This window comes from Sinohyriopsis cumingii, chromosome 13 (assembly GCF_028554795.1).
Source record: "Sinohyriopsis cumingii isolate HCF-2022 chromosome 13, ASM2855479v2, whole genome shotgun sequence".
NCBI classification, from domain to species: Eukaryota; Metazoa; Mollusca; class Bivalvia; order Unionida; family Unionidae; genus Sinohyriopsis; species Sinohyriopsis cumingii.
The window spans coordinates 48,956,258-48,973,340 of NC_142973.1; the positions used below are offsets into that span (position 1 = coordinate 48,956,258).

The window sequence follows — 17,083 nt, forward strand, 5'->3', positions numbered from 1 at the left end:
TCTAAGTTCAGGAACTGAAAATGACCAAGTGAAGCTAGCAGTTTTTTGAAAAGATGCACATCTGGAATAAGGCTAAGCTGTACAGTCTATAACCCATATTACACCCATCAATCAAACGCCAAAATAAAGTGAATTAAAGGTTCTTTGAACAATGCCTAATATATACCATGCCCTTTTTGAATAGCCAGTATAACCAGTGAGGAACCCGATGAAATTCTTTTTCTTTAAAATTCTAATACGAAACTGTAGACCGCCACCCTTCTTGTTGGTCAAAAGTTTGTTCATGCCCAATGAATCATCACGGAACTGAAACTTAGGTCTCATTAGAGTTTCGTATTTTGACACCCTAATTTTGAAGGTAGAAGGCATGAGCCTAACTATCACAATCCTATCATTTATAAATTCACACAGAAGCTAAATCTGTAATGTGGTTTAGATTTAATTTGAATTTGGCTGAAAAATGGGTTGGCTTTTTGGTGACTGCCTGTCACAGTTAGACGAGCATTGGAGATCAAATGCATGACTTGGGGTGCAAATGAGCAGCCAACTTGGCTTATTTATTTACATGTGTCTGCTACAGAGGTAAATATCTAAAAATCTAGATGGTTGAGGGGTGATTAAAAGTATGTAATTTGTTATAGTACTAGTGAACTGTATTCATGCATAAGGCACATACTGATTCTTTTAGCTGCCTTGTCACGGGAAAATATTCAAAATAGCTATTTTCTGTCAAAAATGAATGTAAAAAAAGAGTGGTTGGTGGTAGTATTGGTTCCGTATAAAAAGCCACCAGTTGCATAAGGAATTAAACTTAATACTTCAGTCAGAATTTCTTATCTTCTCTCTTATATAGTATGATAGACAGGGTCCTATGTCAGAACGGGTCATGGGGGTAATCTGAAGTATTTTTATCACTGTATGATTTTTTCTTTTTTTCTCAACATCTAGCTACGATTACGTAGCCTCAACTTGATTTGTTGTGTTTGAGGTACGAGTAAGGGTACTAATATTAGTACTATCTCAGCATCAAGCTCGCGTTCAGCACCTGCTGTGGAAAAAGTTGATGGGAATGTAGCATTGAACACTGTATTATCGCGGTACTTAATGTTATTATCAGTACAAATTAAAACCGATCTGTTATTCTGCATTTTTACAAATTGTAAAGTTTCTCTGATTTTCCCGTTATCTATAACAATAAAAAAATCGCAGTCACTCCAATCGCATAAATGTAAATAAAACCGCATATTGCGGCTGACCCAGATTACCGTACGATGGGGGGAACAACTCTATATTATCACGGTATTGACCTAACTTCAGTATGGTAACACACACTTATTATAATAAACATAAATTTCAACTTAGTGATTAGGTGAAATGTCCATGCTTTCAGTGGATGAATATTACCATCAAAATTAAGGATCCAATATATATATATATATATATATATATATATATATATATATATATATATATATATATATATATATCAACTTATCTGAATTTTAATTGCGATGTGGACAGAAAAATATATGCATACAAATGAATCTGTTAATAATATTATTATTAATACTGAAATATTACTGATTTAAAAAATAGTTTAACTATTATTGCTTTCCTATTTATATAGGATAAAGATCATTAGCAACGTTTTGTCAATTTTGGACCATACTGTCTACCATGGAATGAAATTCCAAGGGTAACCTTGTATGGACCTTTATGTCACTATCAGTATATGACCTATAATCATCAAACATCAGACGATACACTGAATATATTTCGTAATCAAAGCCAATGTAGGTATAGCAAGTTTGACTGGAGTGTTTTATATGATGATCAACATAATTGCATGCACTTCACAAAAAGTGATGTTCATTCTTTTTCATTGTAAACTATAAAATAAAATTGACATTTTGGAGGAAATTGTGTAAGATATTTGCGTCCTTACTGGCAACAGTTTTACTTCTGTAAACAACTGCTAAACGCGCATGTCCAGAATTAATCGGAAAATCCAGTTTGCTGCAATAATTTAGAGCCCACGATAATACAGCATTGGAGTATAATTGGTCAATTTGTAAGAAAACAATGCAGGATGCCTTTAGCGATTTTTGCCATGAAGATTTGAACTACAAACTTGACAATAATTGTCTTACATGTTAAATTAGTACTACAGTGTAAGATATTGACCCTGATATTTATGTTTTGGTGGTTGAGGTCTTCCTGCAGAGTGAAGGCGCTGTGTAGCATGTTCCAGTGTCAGTTAACTTCAGAGTACTAAGTCAAATTTTCAGGAATGTCTCAAACACTTAGCAATCCATACTGACGCTTTTCTACAAATTAAAGTCATAATGGTTTTGTCAGACTTTACTTACTCTGGTGACTTTTTTCTAATAAATTCAAATTCTCACACAAGCAAATGGACATGTTTTCAAGTTTTGTTGGCCAGCATTTTAAATGACTGGAATGCAGTGGAAGTTGGAAATACTGAAATTGGTTTAAAAGATTCTAAGAATCTTGAATGAAACAAAGCTAACTAAACACTTTCAACACTATTAATATATTTTTTTATTCATTTCTTTTATAAGAAACATACTTCAACTTAATCCAATTTCGGTATTGCCAGCTTCCATCACACTTTGATAAATTTAAATGTAACCAATTTAATGAGATCCATTAACATACTACATTATTAGAGGTGTACTCATTATACCTGGAGCTTACTCAGTGCTCAAAGGAGAAAAAAATTTTCAGACATGAGCCCAATGTTGGTGACTTAAAAAAACACTAGCCCTGAGTTAAATTTCACAAGTCCTGACTCCAATTCCATGTGCCAAAAAGAAACATTTTAGATTTTTACTATTTTATGTCTAACAAAGTTGCAGCTGATGTACTTTAAATATGAAAAGAAATAAACAAAATCATATTTAACTGACTGTTGTGTTTATTCAGGTCTCAGAATATTTAACATGAAAGAATATATTCATCCAGGTCTTGATATTGGTCATTGTCCAATTGCGCTATCAATGTCCTTGTACTCGTTCGATCAGCAGTGTTGATGTTCACTAGTACCTGAAGCCTGTATTGCTTTATACAGTGTTTCTCTTTATACTTTTGATGTTGCTCATAGATGGCACTTAATATGTTTAGCCAGTGTTGCATTTCTTAAGTGTTTCCGCTGAAATTAATTGTTGATTGGTCTTTCCTTTTAATCTAGTTTACCTCAGACAGATGACAGCCAAGCATTCATTAAAAAAAAAGAAACCCTCAAAGGTCATCATGGACCATCTTTGTTCCCTTAATACTTTTAACACCTCAAAAAAGATCCTGCATTTGGCCTAAACTCTCCAGATCATAGCAGTAAGGTAATCAATTAACAGATAACAGTTTGTTATGTACATGTTAGCCTTTATGTGATTGCTCAGCCACATATCATTGCACCAAGTACAATGATAGTTCTGTCCTTCAGTGTCCGCTCCGGTGGCTTAGTGGTTAGAGCGTCTGTCTCGAATGCGGGAGGTCATGGGTTCAATCCCTGGCTGAGTTATACCAAAGACTTACAAAAATGGTACCAACAGCTGCCTTGCTTGGCGCTCAGCATTAAGAGGTTAGTGTTAGGACTGGTTGGCCTGGTGGCAGGATAATGTGACTGGGTGGGACATCATGCTACATGTCTGCAGCATGATGCCCCAGTGCTAGACATCACTAAAAACTGTCACATTGCAGACATTGTAGCGAAATGACTGAAAAATTGTTAAAGCTACGTTAAAAATCCCAAATCACATCACATCACTGTCCTTGAATAGACTGGTTCTGGCTGATTTCAATAATGTGTGGATAGAACATGTAAATATACTGGGTTTTTTCTTTCTTTCTTCTTTCAATTTTGTAAAAATATTTTATTTTTCAAAAGCAGCAGATTGAAACTGTAATAAGATGTATGCAGCAGATGGGTTTAAAAATGGTTGTTTTTTGTCCTACCACTGATAGAATTACATGTATGTTAAGGCCAAGTGAGCATTAAACATTTGTAACCCAGAAAATCTGTTCCCCATTCATCAGTCATATGCTGCACTTTGTACATAAAGTTTACAGCTTTCAGTAGAAGTATGGTAAGCAGACGATCTTCATAAGGGTAAGAGACATCAAGGGGGATAATTTCCTTGTCTTCCAGAAACTTGAAAATAAAATTACTCATTTCATTAGTGTGATTGAAGTTTCCTCAGGCAAATTAGATTTTTTCACAAGCTCGATGGGCACATCACTTAGAATACAGCAAAGGTCCAATCTGAAATTAGAGGGGCTCCAGGTGTTGGGCTATTGGAGTTTTTGAGCACTGACTTACTGCACTTGCTCCAAGGTAATTATGCTACCAAATCAAAATCAGTGAACTCTGAATTAAGATTTGGGTATTAGGATTAAGTTTTTAAAAAATCATTAATTAATTAGATCAGCTGATTTTTAGTTTTCAGACCAAGTTAATTTGCTCTTACATAAATTTACATAAAATGTCATTATGGTTCATCAATTTCTAGGCCAGAACAAATATTTTCCAGTATCAGCAACAAGCTGAAATAAACTAGTTGAAACATAATAAAGTTAAAAGGTTGAATTCCTGTAGAAACAGCCATGTAAAGTTTCACAAACATAACCATTTTTTTCTGTTTTATTTGTTTGCTTTGTCTATGTTTTGTATTTGCCTTTGAATAAGACTCATTAAAGAGTCAAAAGCAATCAGGCTAGCTGCATACTTGTTTCACACTGTTCATTGTCAGTTTATTGCATTTATATATATGTATATATACATGTGTATATGTGTGTGTGTGTGTGTGTATATATATATATATATATATATATATATATATATATATATATATATATATAAATTGGGTTATTGATTTGCTATGGAAGTACTTTTTGCTATGTCCTCTGAGTAATGTACAAATGTTAATACCTCTGATGATGACAAAATCGCTTGATGGTAAATATTGTGGAACGACTGGCAGATGGATTGCTGGCCATATATACTGGCCATTGTCTTAGGATATAAATTTCATTAAAGGTATGTTTGATTTATGGTTAATAACCCACAAGATTTATCAAACATTCTGAACTCACAACTTTAGCTTATCATTATTAAAGACAGTAAAACATTATGAATCTTGTTCAACATTTCAGGAAATAGGACAGGCTATGGGAATTCATAATGGTATCCATGATAATAGGCTAATTATGTCTTGGCAACAGATGTTTGAGAGAAAAAGCAGGGGATATGCTTAATATGCACAAGTATGTATCTACTCATGGTTTCACAAATCTTGTGCCCAAAGTCAATTGGGCTACCATAAGTCCATTGGGCTACCAGAAGGTTACTGTATGATGAATTCAAAGTAGTTCAGTGACTACTATATATCATAACTTTTCCTGTTTTACATTTTTTTATATAAACACTATACAAATTATTTCACAAAGGAGAGTAATAAATGACTTAAACATTTATTACAAAGAAACATCTGAGAGCTAACTATGTGAAAGTGCTTTGATCTCTTTACCAGAGCTAGGGAACTTGAGCATGGTTACCTAAGTGCTTCTGTTTTTGTTTGTTCAGAGTGTGTTAAATATTGTCTGAATTTGAAATATGTATGCATGCATCTGAGGATATGTATAAACACTCATTGCAGCTTTTCCCCCTTCATTATGTTATGAGTTTATGGCCTTGAACTAAGTGACAGAAAGGACAACACTGACAAGTTATGTAAATTTCAACAAATAATTTACTTCCCCTTGAATACAAAGTGAACATTTAAAAGGAACCTTCAGTATTGTGAATTAAATTCCAAATAAACCTAATGGCTCTATCACAGATCCAAAAGTATATAGTGTTCCAAATGAATTCCAGGTCTAAATGTGATGATGTGCCAATAGTCTTGAATATGCTGATATACCAATAGGCTTGATGTGTTACAATGATATAATCGAGAATATCTAAACACAACTAAAATTGGTTCCACAAAGAATCATATTAAAATCTGAAATAAATAATTGTTGACTTGGTCTTCCTTATATACAGACTGTTACCAGACTTAGACTCTACTTATGACCCGGGTCATTTCCAGTGGGAATTTCCGTCAAATTCATAAACAGGTCATATCTTTACTTAAATTTTACCAAACAACCTGACAAAAATCACAAAGACCATAGAATTTCCAAGGGAAAAACCAGTGTCTAGAACTCAGATCCAAGTAAACATTAAAAAATAAAAAAAATGACATTACCATGGTTAGATAGACTCAAACTCCTACCCTCAATTATGGACAAAGGTCAAGTATATAATAGAAATTAAATATACATAAAAATTAACATAATTTATATATGATCCAGAATTGAAACTAGAGAAGAAAGGCATCATTGTCATCTTCTCATCATGTTCAAAACGTAATAGCAAACAATGATCGTCCTTCCTCAAATGATGTAGATGCGATGGGTTGGATTACATGTATATGGTTGATTGTATCATTCATTTATTGATGGTTTAAATTTTATTTTAAATTTCACATCAACACATGAAAGTCCATTTCATGCAGATGCAGTTGGAGTTATGTCCTTTGCCCAGACAACATACTATGGTGGCTGACCTGTCCTAGGCTGGGCAAGAGTCCAACTTGCATCCTTCCGTTAACAAGTCAGGCACACCTGATTTACCAGTGATAATGTGACCTTTGCCCTCACCATTTCATACACCATGGGACTGCATCCAGGATTCAGAATTGTTGTTGTTATTTGCTCATCCTCCTGAAACATGAAATATGATCATCCCTTAACTAATGTAGTTGAAGTTAAGGTTACAAGGACGAGCCCATGTAACCTATAAAAATGGGACCTTAGACACCCCTCTCCTTTACTTTGGGCTGCATTCAGGATCCGAAGCCTTTATTGTCATTTACTCCTCCTCCTATAACATCATTCCAAATATTATCATCCCTTTACCAAGGGGCTGCATCTAGGATCAGAGCCCTTCACTGATGTCTTCTCCTCCTGTTGCATGATGCAAAATATGATTATTCCATAACTGATGTAGACAGAGTTCAGGTTATGAGGAAGAGTCCATATTTACCTATGAAAATATAACCTTTGATCTCTGCTCTGTGCACTCCCTGGTGTTGCATCACAGAGTCTATTCTAGGATGCACAGTTGATGAATTTGCAGTTGTTTCTATAAAATTGTGCTGAGAAGTTAACCAGTTGTGTTAAACAGTTTATTTTCAAGCCCTTTCATTATTTATTTGATCCCTTCTATATTCCTAAATCCTCTCACCCCTTTGTTTAAAATGGAGTGGGAAATTTCTCCACCAAATGTTTTGTTTCTTGAATTAACCTTGTCTTCCAGGCTCAAAAAACCTTGTTATCTATTCATCTTTCTGAAACAGAAACAACATTGCAAATATACTGACCCATCATCATCATAATTGTTGAGGGACTTGGGTTTAAAGGAAACTGAGTAAGAGTTGGATGGATGCATGAACAGGACCAGTCAAAACTTATCTGTGTATAACAATAAAGTGATAGTATAGTTAGAGGATCACCATATGTTACACAGAATTGATAATTTGATGTGGCAGCACTGTCATCACTAGATGACATAGCTAGTTTTTCATCCAAATTTTTCAGTATTATGCATGCATTGTTTAGCCATGAGAATTTTGTTCTCTCTGCATGCACACCAAAAATTTAAATGCCTTCCAAGGTCTGACAAATTTCAAAATCATGGGAGCTCCATGGGCTACCAAGACAAAAACATGTAACCCATTTTAAATTTGCTCATTTAAAGCAGGCCCCCCAAAAATGCACTTAAATATGAAACTGCTAGATTCAGTACTGTCCTGTTTATTTTTTAGTATTAATCTTTGTTACGTATTTTTGTAGGAATGTTTTGAAGAAATGTACAATAATTCCTGATATGCTATAGTAGCCCACTACACAGCTAGCCCAAATGGACCATTCTGGTAGCCCCTCGACTACAGGCAGAAGATCTGTTAGATCATACCATGACACAAGTTAATTTCAGCAATGTTTTTAAAGCACAAGTTTAATGGTATACCCATGAAAAGCAGCAGGAAAGTGCAAAATTTTATGACTCGTCTCAATCTCTTTTCCTCTCAGCTTAAAAAAAAAATTATATTGGTAATTCATAGATTTATGAGCAAGTAAATCAAATGTGGACTGGATTTACAGGCTGCTTTAATGATTATGTCAAAAACTTGACGTTGAAGAATTATATGTGATGCTTGAAACATGGCTCTTTTATGATAGTGTTGGTAAAATCAATACTTTTTCAGAATAGTTGAAAAATATTGTGTAATGAAATATATGTTCAATGAGAAATGCTATCTCTAAACTAACTCTCATAAAGAAATAATAGAATATATTCACAGAAATCGGAAATCTTGTCTTTCCAAATGGAGACCAGCTGACATTTGATTTATCAATTAACGTTCATGTCCTGCACTGAATGCCTTACACTCTACAAAAAATATGTTATGATAATCAATTATTTACAGTTGCATATTGAACTAAAGATACAATGTGAATTTCTGAAGAGTAAAGCAGTTTTTATGCATGGACTTGATCAATTAACTGTCAAACTGTATCATTAAGTAAACATTTATAATTTCAGCTGAAAGATGTGCAGTTCGTTTTACAAAGTTGCTAAGCCAATTGGATTATTTAATGGATATTGAGTCCTTGAGGTCAGAACTGGTCCAACACAACCAGGAGCACCTGTTGCAATTTTGGGACAGTCTGTCAGAGCAACAAAAAACCAGTCTATTTCATGAATTGAAAAGCCAGAACTATGCGGAAATTAATCAGTACTTCAAGACAGCCATGGCTACCCTGGAGAATGCTTCAGAAAAATTGGATGACTTGTTGGAACCTCTACCATCTGATGTATGTGGAGGTGTTGTGCAATGTGATAAGCAGATCTTGGAAAATTATCGCAAATCAGGTAATATAATTAACAGTCCCAACGTCTGGAAAAGTTATGTTTAAAGAAATACATAGGCATTGCTTTAAAAGGTTTCTTTACAAAAAAGAGAGTATCTCTTGCTATTTCTGTAAGTAAATCAAAGAAATGCATTGCCATGTGCATTTTGCATAATTTTCTTTCTCTAATTTACAGTACTTTGCTCACAATGAGACCAGGAAACAAGTGTAAATAATTTGTCAAACATTTACAGAATATAGATAACGTATCATAGACAGCAGCAGCTGTTTTAAATATGATGTGAAGTTAGACAATTACATCTTCTTACAATATACATGTAGTTGTTGAGACTTTTTTCATTACTGAGACATACATGGGGAATGGTATGTGTGTGTACATTTTAAATCCTTGCTTCTGTACGCAGAAGAAAACAGAACAATATTATTTAGAATTTTCTTTTTTTTAAATATCCAAATGATTCTTAATAATCTAGTTCACATGGTAGAAAGAGACAGAAACTTTGTTTTGTTTAAAATACATGCTTAAATTGTCACCTTAAAGTTCAATGCATGAATCATTTCTTGTAATGAAAACATAAAAATAGAGTTTACAAGTGCTGTAAAGTAATTAGCTTTTTGTATAAAATTTAATTTATTAAGTACTGTTATTCTGTGAAATTTGTCCTTAAATTTACTTTGAAGTAGAGTGCCTATATTCTTTAAGTGTGGTGATGAAGAAAGATTCGCTTACTGGTCCAAAACCTTTTTCCATTAGAGAAGTAAGGAAAAATCCACTTGCCTATAACTGTATTTTAAATCAATTCACATGTCCCTGCATTATTTTGAAACATTCAGAGCTAAAGAGTAAAACACCATCTCAGCAATGCAGTCAGATCGATGACACCGCTGCAAAATATATATCTAGGCCTTGCCCCAGTTACTTATGTCACATGGTGATTTTTCAGAGCTAATACAATAACTTTCATTAAACGCTAAATGCCTAATTCATATTTTTAAAAGGTTAAATTATAAAAGTTGAAAAGAATGTGTGACTAAAAGGGGGTCATGCAGTAAATACAAAACCACAACAGTTTTTTGTTTTAAGTCCTGAAAATCTCATTTGATATGTCATAGGAACTAAATCTGTCAAAATGTTAGGAAAATGTTTATGGGATAGCCATCGATCCAAATGATTGGCTATCTAGGTATCGGATCAGAGGGAAATTATATTGAATGTGAACTGCTTTGTTATATGTTCATGCATCCCAATCACCAGAGAGGAATATGAGTATTACTAATAGCAAAAAAGCGTAATTTGAGCATTAAAAGAGTAATCGATATAAAATTCTTGTGCCAGACTTCTAATTCCATGTGGATTAGTACAAGAATATAGACACAAAACAATATAATTAATTATTTATACACGACATTCCCTTTAAGTAGTTTACATGTCAAATTTTTGCTGAATGGTTGTAAAGAGAAGTCTTCGAGTTCTGAATGCTGTATTACATCACTGTTGAATTCCTCTTTCAAAATTAAAAGCACTATTGATTCTTCCTTTGCTGATGCAACATGTTCTTCATTTTAACAATGTCCTTATCTTCTGACATTGTTCAGACATATAAAATCCACAAGTCACATCGATTAAGTCGATATCCCATAATATTTGGTGCCATGGTTTTTTTTCAGTATAGACTGGTCCATTACCCAAGAGTGAATGAAAATATAATGAACTATTCTGTGTACATGGCCAAATGGTTGCACACATCAAAAATATAAGATCAGTTGACAGAGGTCTGCGATGGATAAATGCATAGCAGCCAATATTGACATGACACAAGCCTGGAACTGTACTCATTATTGTGTGTCTCACTTGCTCCTGACATCGAAAGATATAATCTTTGATCTGAACTTCGAAACTTTTTTTTTTAGTTGAACTAAATGGGTACCCTATGGCTCATTTTATTACCTGGGTAATTATGAACAGGCAAATACCTGGGTACCCATCGACAGTTCTAATAGGAACATAGGCCTTAGGCTGATGGCCTTGATATATTCCTATACCACTTCGGACTCATTCTTTCAGCCTTATGTTTGACATGTGTCAATTATACCAACGCGATGGCCAAATGGAATGTTGTGAAACATATTCAAAGAATATCCAACGATTGCTAGCTACACTACTGATATACTAGGGAGAAAAACAGTAATAAATTTTTTTGGGATAAAATAAACAAAAAGATCCATGTCATGTTTTAGTTTACTAGCGTATGTGAATGTGTTAAGTATATGTATTCCTTTGTATGGCTGCGAATCATCCTGCAATTTAAGAAACACACTTGTTTCCTGTCAGAACAGTACATAATTTTCTCAAGTCCAGTAAATATTTGCTCATTTGTTGAGTAAGCGTGTTTTATGCTGACTGTTTTCTCCCTAGTATACAAATAGTGTGCACATAAATTGTTGGCTTCAGTATCAACACTTTGGATTTTATCAATAGGCTCTTGAATGTCAGCACCATGTCTTTGACAGTATCAGCTATAGTGTAAGCACCATGTGTTTGACAGTATCAGCTATAGTGTAAGCACCATGTCTTTGACAGTATCAGCTACATTGTAAGCACCATGTCTTTGACAGTATCAGCTATAGTGTCAGCACCATGTCTTTGACAGTATCAGCTATAGTGTCAGCACCATGTCTTTGACAGTATCAGCTATAGTGTAAGCACCATGTGTTTGACAGTATCAGCTATAGTGTAAGCACCATGTCTTTGACAGTATCAGCTACATTGTAAGCACCATGTCTTTGACAGTATCAGCTATAGTGTCAGCACCATGTCTTTGACAGTATCAGCTATAGTGTCAGCACCATGTCTTTGACAGTATCAGCTATAGTGTCAGCACCATGTCTTTGACAGTATCAGCTATAGTGTCAGCACCATGTCTTTGACAGTATCAGCTATAGTGTCAGCACCATGTCTTTGACAGTATCAGCTATAGTGTCAGCACCATGTCTTTGACAGTACCAGCTACATTGTAAGCACCATGTCTTTGACAGTATCAGCTATAGTGTCAGCACCATGTCTTTGACAGTATCAGCTATAGTGTCAGCACCATGTCTTTGACAGTACCAGCTATAGTGTAAGCACCATGTCTTTGACAGTATCAGCTATAGTGTAAGCACCATGTCTTTGACAGTATCAGCTATAGTGTCAGCACCATGTCTTTGACAGTATCAGCTATAGTGTCAGCACCATGTCTTTGACAGTATCAGCTATAGTGTCAGCACCATGTCTTTGACAGTATCAGCTATAGTGTCAGCACCATGTCTTTGACAGTATCAGCTATAGTGTCAGCACCATGTCTTTGACAGTATCAGCTATAGTGTCAGCACCATGTCTTTGACAGTATCAGCTATAGTGTCAGCACCATGTCTTTGACAGTATCAGCTATAGTGTAAGCATACTCCTCTCGCTTTAGTTAGAGATGTTAGATTACAACTTTTACGACAGTTAGCATACACATAACATACTCATCAACAATACTGTGTCAGTCATTTACTTTCATAGTTAGGGGTGGGACCATGATTTTCTTTTGAGCTGAAATATTTTCTTTTCTTTTTATCTCAAGATAATATTATTTTCAAATAATACAGTATATATTGTATGGTGTTATTTTGCTAAAAAGTCAGCAAAACATATTTCGAACTATTGACAGAGATAAATTAAACACAAAAGTGTCAGGTCCCTGCCTGAGAACAATGAATTGTTGGCCCCTAATGTAACTGTGGTAAACCATGGTATGTATCGCAGCACATTCAGAAATACTGTGGTGCATAATGTTTCATGGTATCCTGCTTTAGTCTCTTGCAATATTGTTTTTCTTCTGATTTACTATATATTTCTCCCATAATATGTCCAGGGGAGCAATCTAATGAATTTGTCAAAACGTAGGGTTGGGACAAAGATACCAATAGTAAATACCAGTACTTGCAACAACAACAAAATTAAAAATAGGGTGGATATAGATCATCAAGCCTGGGTTTATCACTGAATAAAAATTTAGTTCATGTCATTATTTGCAGAGCACTTAAGTAACATGTGGCACCTAATGTTTAATATATGATACTGATATACAATTTTCTAGCGTAAATGCCTTTTAACATATTTTTTTCTTGCCTGCTTTAGCATACTAGGGGAAAATAGGGGTTATTCATTTTGATGGCAGCAGTGGCAGATTCATTGTTGTATAAGATTTTGTTCAGAATATATATTTCTGTATAGTTACAAGTCCTAAACCCCAGTTGTGATAGCCATAATATTCGGACTGTAGAATCAGGAAGCTCTGCCTTTTAATAACCATACCCCTACCCCCATGGTTCTCTGATGAGATGATGGTCATTTGAAACTCTGATGGGTAAAGTTTTGGGTTTCACTTTTTCATTATGGTTATACTGATAATTCCTAAACTAGGACAGTAGAATCGGAAAGTTCTGCCCTTTCATATATCCTTTCTAGTTGCACTGGCTCCTAGGTAACAGCAGTGTCATTAAAAAATCTTTGTTAAGCTTGTGCTGAAAGTTTTTCTGTACATTCAGTAGTCCTAAATCCCAGGAGAGATAACTGTTATATATGCATTTTAGAGTCAGGAGACTCAGCCCTTTTGCATCCATGCCTCCATATGACCCTCAGAGAAGGCGGTTATCTGAAGATCTTAGTGAAGTTTGGGATGAAATTTTTCAGTATGGTGAAGGGTCTCAAATCTTAGGAGAGGCAACTGTCATACATGGAATATAGAATAAGTCACAGTCTTTTGAAATTCTTGATTAAAATTTGTCTTGAATGATTTGTATGCATAGTCCTAAGTCATTTGATAGAGAAAACATATAGATAGTGAAAACGTATTTATATCTTTATCCTGCATGGGAGACATAATTCACTGGAATTGTTTGTATTGAAATGAAACATGTAGCATATATATTTATTGCATTTTCAAATTTTAGGGTTGACATGTTTCTTGAGTAGCCATGGTTTCTTCCATTAAGAAAATCATACTATGCCAAGATTTTGCTTTGAAATGCTATGCTGTGCTGAATTTAGATTCAGAATGTTAGCTAACGTACTCATTATTTCACTTGTTTAGGTCTTGAAGCCATAGGAAACAACGGTGTAGGACTTTTGCTGTTAGCTGGAGGTCAGGGAACCAGGTTGGGTGTAGATTATCCAAAGGGCATGTATGATGTGAATTTGCCCTCAGGCAAAACGTTGTATCAGATACAGGCAGAAAGGATACTGAGATTACAGCATCTTGCCCAGTTACAGAATGGAAAACCTTGTGTTGTTCCATGGTAAGAAACTCTTCATCAAGTGTGTGTACGTGCATATGTATGTATGTATGTGTGTATATATATATATATATATATATATATATATATATATATATATATATATATATATATATATATATATATATATATATATATATATATATATACATACATATATATATATATACATACATACATATATATATATATATATATATATATATATATATATATATATATATATATATATATATATATATATATATATATATATATATATATATATATATATATTGATACACGAGAGATGAAGCAATATGTCTTGATGCAGACTAATCATGACCATTTGTCTTTGAATGTAATGTCTGCATTGCTTTGTTGGGCTTCCTGTAATTTGTACTGGTAGTTTTGTTATTTGACCATTTACTGGACATGGCTCTTGATTTGTACTTCCTGTTCTTAATACTAATTTATCAGTCAATCTTATCTGACCCTTTTATTGTACATGTACTTTTTTTTCTTTGGTCATTCAAATATTTTACTTCCTAGTTAAATCATACAACTGTATACCAAATGTACTTGCTTAATAGTTGAGTCCATCTGCAAGCAACATAGCTCCTGATCTGCTGTAGCACAGTGTGCCTGTAAATCAGGGTCTATTATGTTGTTTTACTGATTATTCCTGACAAACTGCACAGACCTAGATCTGCCAGTGCATTATGAGATGGCAGATCTGGGTTTGTGCATTGTGCAGTTGGACTCGACTTATAAGCAAGTATATATGGTATAAGTGTGTTTGTTTTTGTCATTTGGTCATATGTTATAAGATTTGTTATAAATGATTATAATACCACAGTTTGTTAGCTCAAAATATGAATAATGCTACATTCAGGGTTCCCTCGCTACCAGGAAGTCATGAAAAAGTTGGGAGAAATGATAATTTTTTCCAGACAGTGAAAAGTCCTTGAATTTTGCAAATATTGACAAAAGTCTGGAAAAACCCAGGAAATTTTCCTCCACAACTTGACATCTGAAACAATTACTTTAATTGAGTCGTAACTGAACTGATCATGAGTTAAATTTATCGAGTTCTAACCAGAATATTAGGAGGTTGCAGTATGGATCATTTGGGTGCTTGCCATAAATATATTTGTTGAGACAATCAAACGCTCAGTGGATTAGATTCGTCTAGTAGACTTTTTGTTTCACAATCAGTTCAATATCCATATATCCGTATCTTGTTTTATATGGAAGGTATGAAAACCAGTATAGCATCACAAGAGGATAACACGGTGGCGTTAAAGCATTGCCGCTTAGCGGATGGGCTAGCAAACTTAAACGTTGTTAATTCGAGTTATACCTGCATAAAATCGATATGAAAATTATTTATTTTCTCAGAAATTGCGAGTATTAAAATAGTTATGTCTTTAATCTGCTGAAAGATGATAAAACTAACATGTTGATGAAATTTGAGCAGGTACGAGTGATTTTGGTTGCTAGTCACATGAGCACACAGAATCTCACAAGCATCATTTTTATATATTGTAGAAAAAGATATTAAATGAAAGTCGTATACTGGTTGTAATAAAAATACAAAAACGAAAAGAGCACAAAATTCTCAATTATTTATTCCGAGACCTACTTCCAGTGTTTTGCTGTATCACGTGACTACCACGTTGACATGTGCTCTCTCATGCAGGGAGCATACGAAGCATGGAACCAGATTAAACAACTTGATGACTCAGACTGGTCAGAGGGGCCCCGAGTGGTCTAAAGCACTCTCCGTTACAGATCACTGCCATCTCACCTCTGTCTGCGTGGGTTCGAGTCTCGGATTCAGCCAATGTGGGTGTGTGAGAAAGCTTGCCAGTAGCTTCTCGTGGGTTGGTGGTTCTTTCCAAGGTTTTCCCGGGTTCTTCCTCCACCATTAATACTGGCCGCCATGTATAGCCTATCATGTGCTGAAAAATGGCGTTAAACCCTACAACAACAACAACAACAACAACAGACTGGTCAGGTTTCTTGTAGTTGTTCTCGAAATAAATATGTTGAGAATTATATGTTCTTTCTGGTTTTTACAAAAGGTATCAGACTTTCATATAATATAATTGAAATTTTGTACAACGACATTAAAAAGAAGTTTGTTGTTGATATCATGTGACTATTGGACTTCCGAAGTCGTTGTTTGAGAGTTGTGAGGTCATGTGACTATTAACTCAAATGGCGAGTACTGGTCAGGTTTCATCTATGCCGAGTTTCATCTAGTCTGTCAGCAGTTTTAAGACATAACAAATATAATACTTGCCATTTTTGAGAAAATAAATCATTTTTCTATCGATTTCATGCAGGTATAAGTCGATATAACATAGTTTAAATTTGCTAGACCCACTGGTAAGCTATCTTACTGTGGCAGCAAATTCCAAATTTTTTATACGTAATTCCTCTGAACCCACACTCCATCCTAAATGAGCAAATGTGAAAAAATGGGGTTGGAATATTCAGAGGAAACCCAGATTAGAAAAATGTTGAATCTCTGAGCTGAACTATTACACAGTCACATATAGCTTGAAGCACTGGTTTCAGATCTTAAATAAAATGCAGGAGAAATGGGAAATTGTCAGCCCTTTTATTATATATTAAGAAACGATAAGAGCCCATGTATCAGTGCAGGTTTTGGGACTGGTTTATTGAACTACAAGAAGACAAGTTGATTTTACAGAAAATTCAGTCCTTGTTTATAAAATAATATATAATTTTGAAGGTGTTTGTCAAAATTTAAATC

At 34.4% G+C, this 17,083-nt stretch overlaps 1 protein-coding gene across 3 annotated transcripts in view; it reads left to right on the plus strand.

The window, feature by feature from the left end:
* The first annotated feature begins 275 nt into the window (after positions 1 to 275).
* Positions 276 to 17,083, plus strand: part of LOC149785514 (UDP-N-acetylhexosamine pyrophosphorylase-like) — a 49,556-nt gene continuing 32,748 nt past the window's right edge. Inside the window, exons 1-4 of one of the 3 annotated variants that reach the window (XM_089979315.1) lie at positions 367 to 582; positions 5,173 to 5,283; positions 8,669 to 8,998; positions 14,118 to 14,322. In XM_089979315.1, the coding sequence (XP_089835441.1) occupies positions 8,722 to 8,998; positions 14,118 to 14,322 (482 nt within the window). In that variant the 5' untranslated portion in view covers positions 367 to 582; positions 5,173 to 5,283; positions 8,669 to 8,721. The other 2 variants (XM_089979317.1, XM_089979316.1) reach the window with 2 other exon arrangements.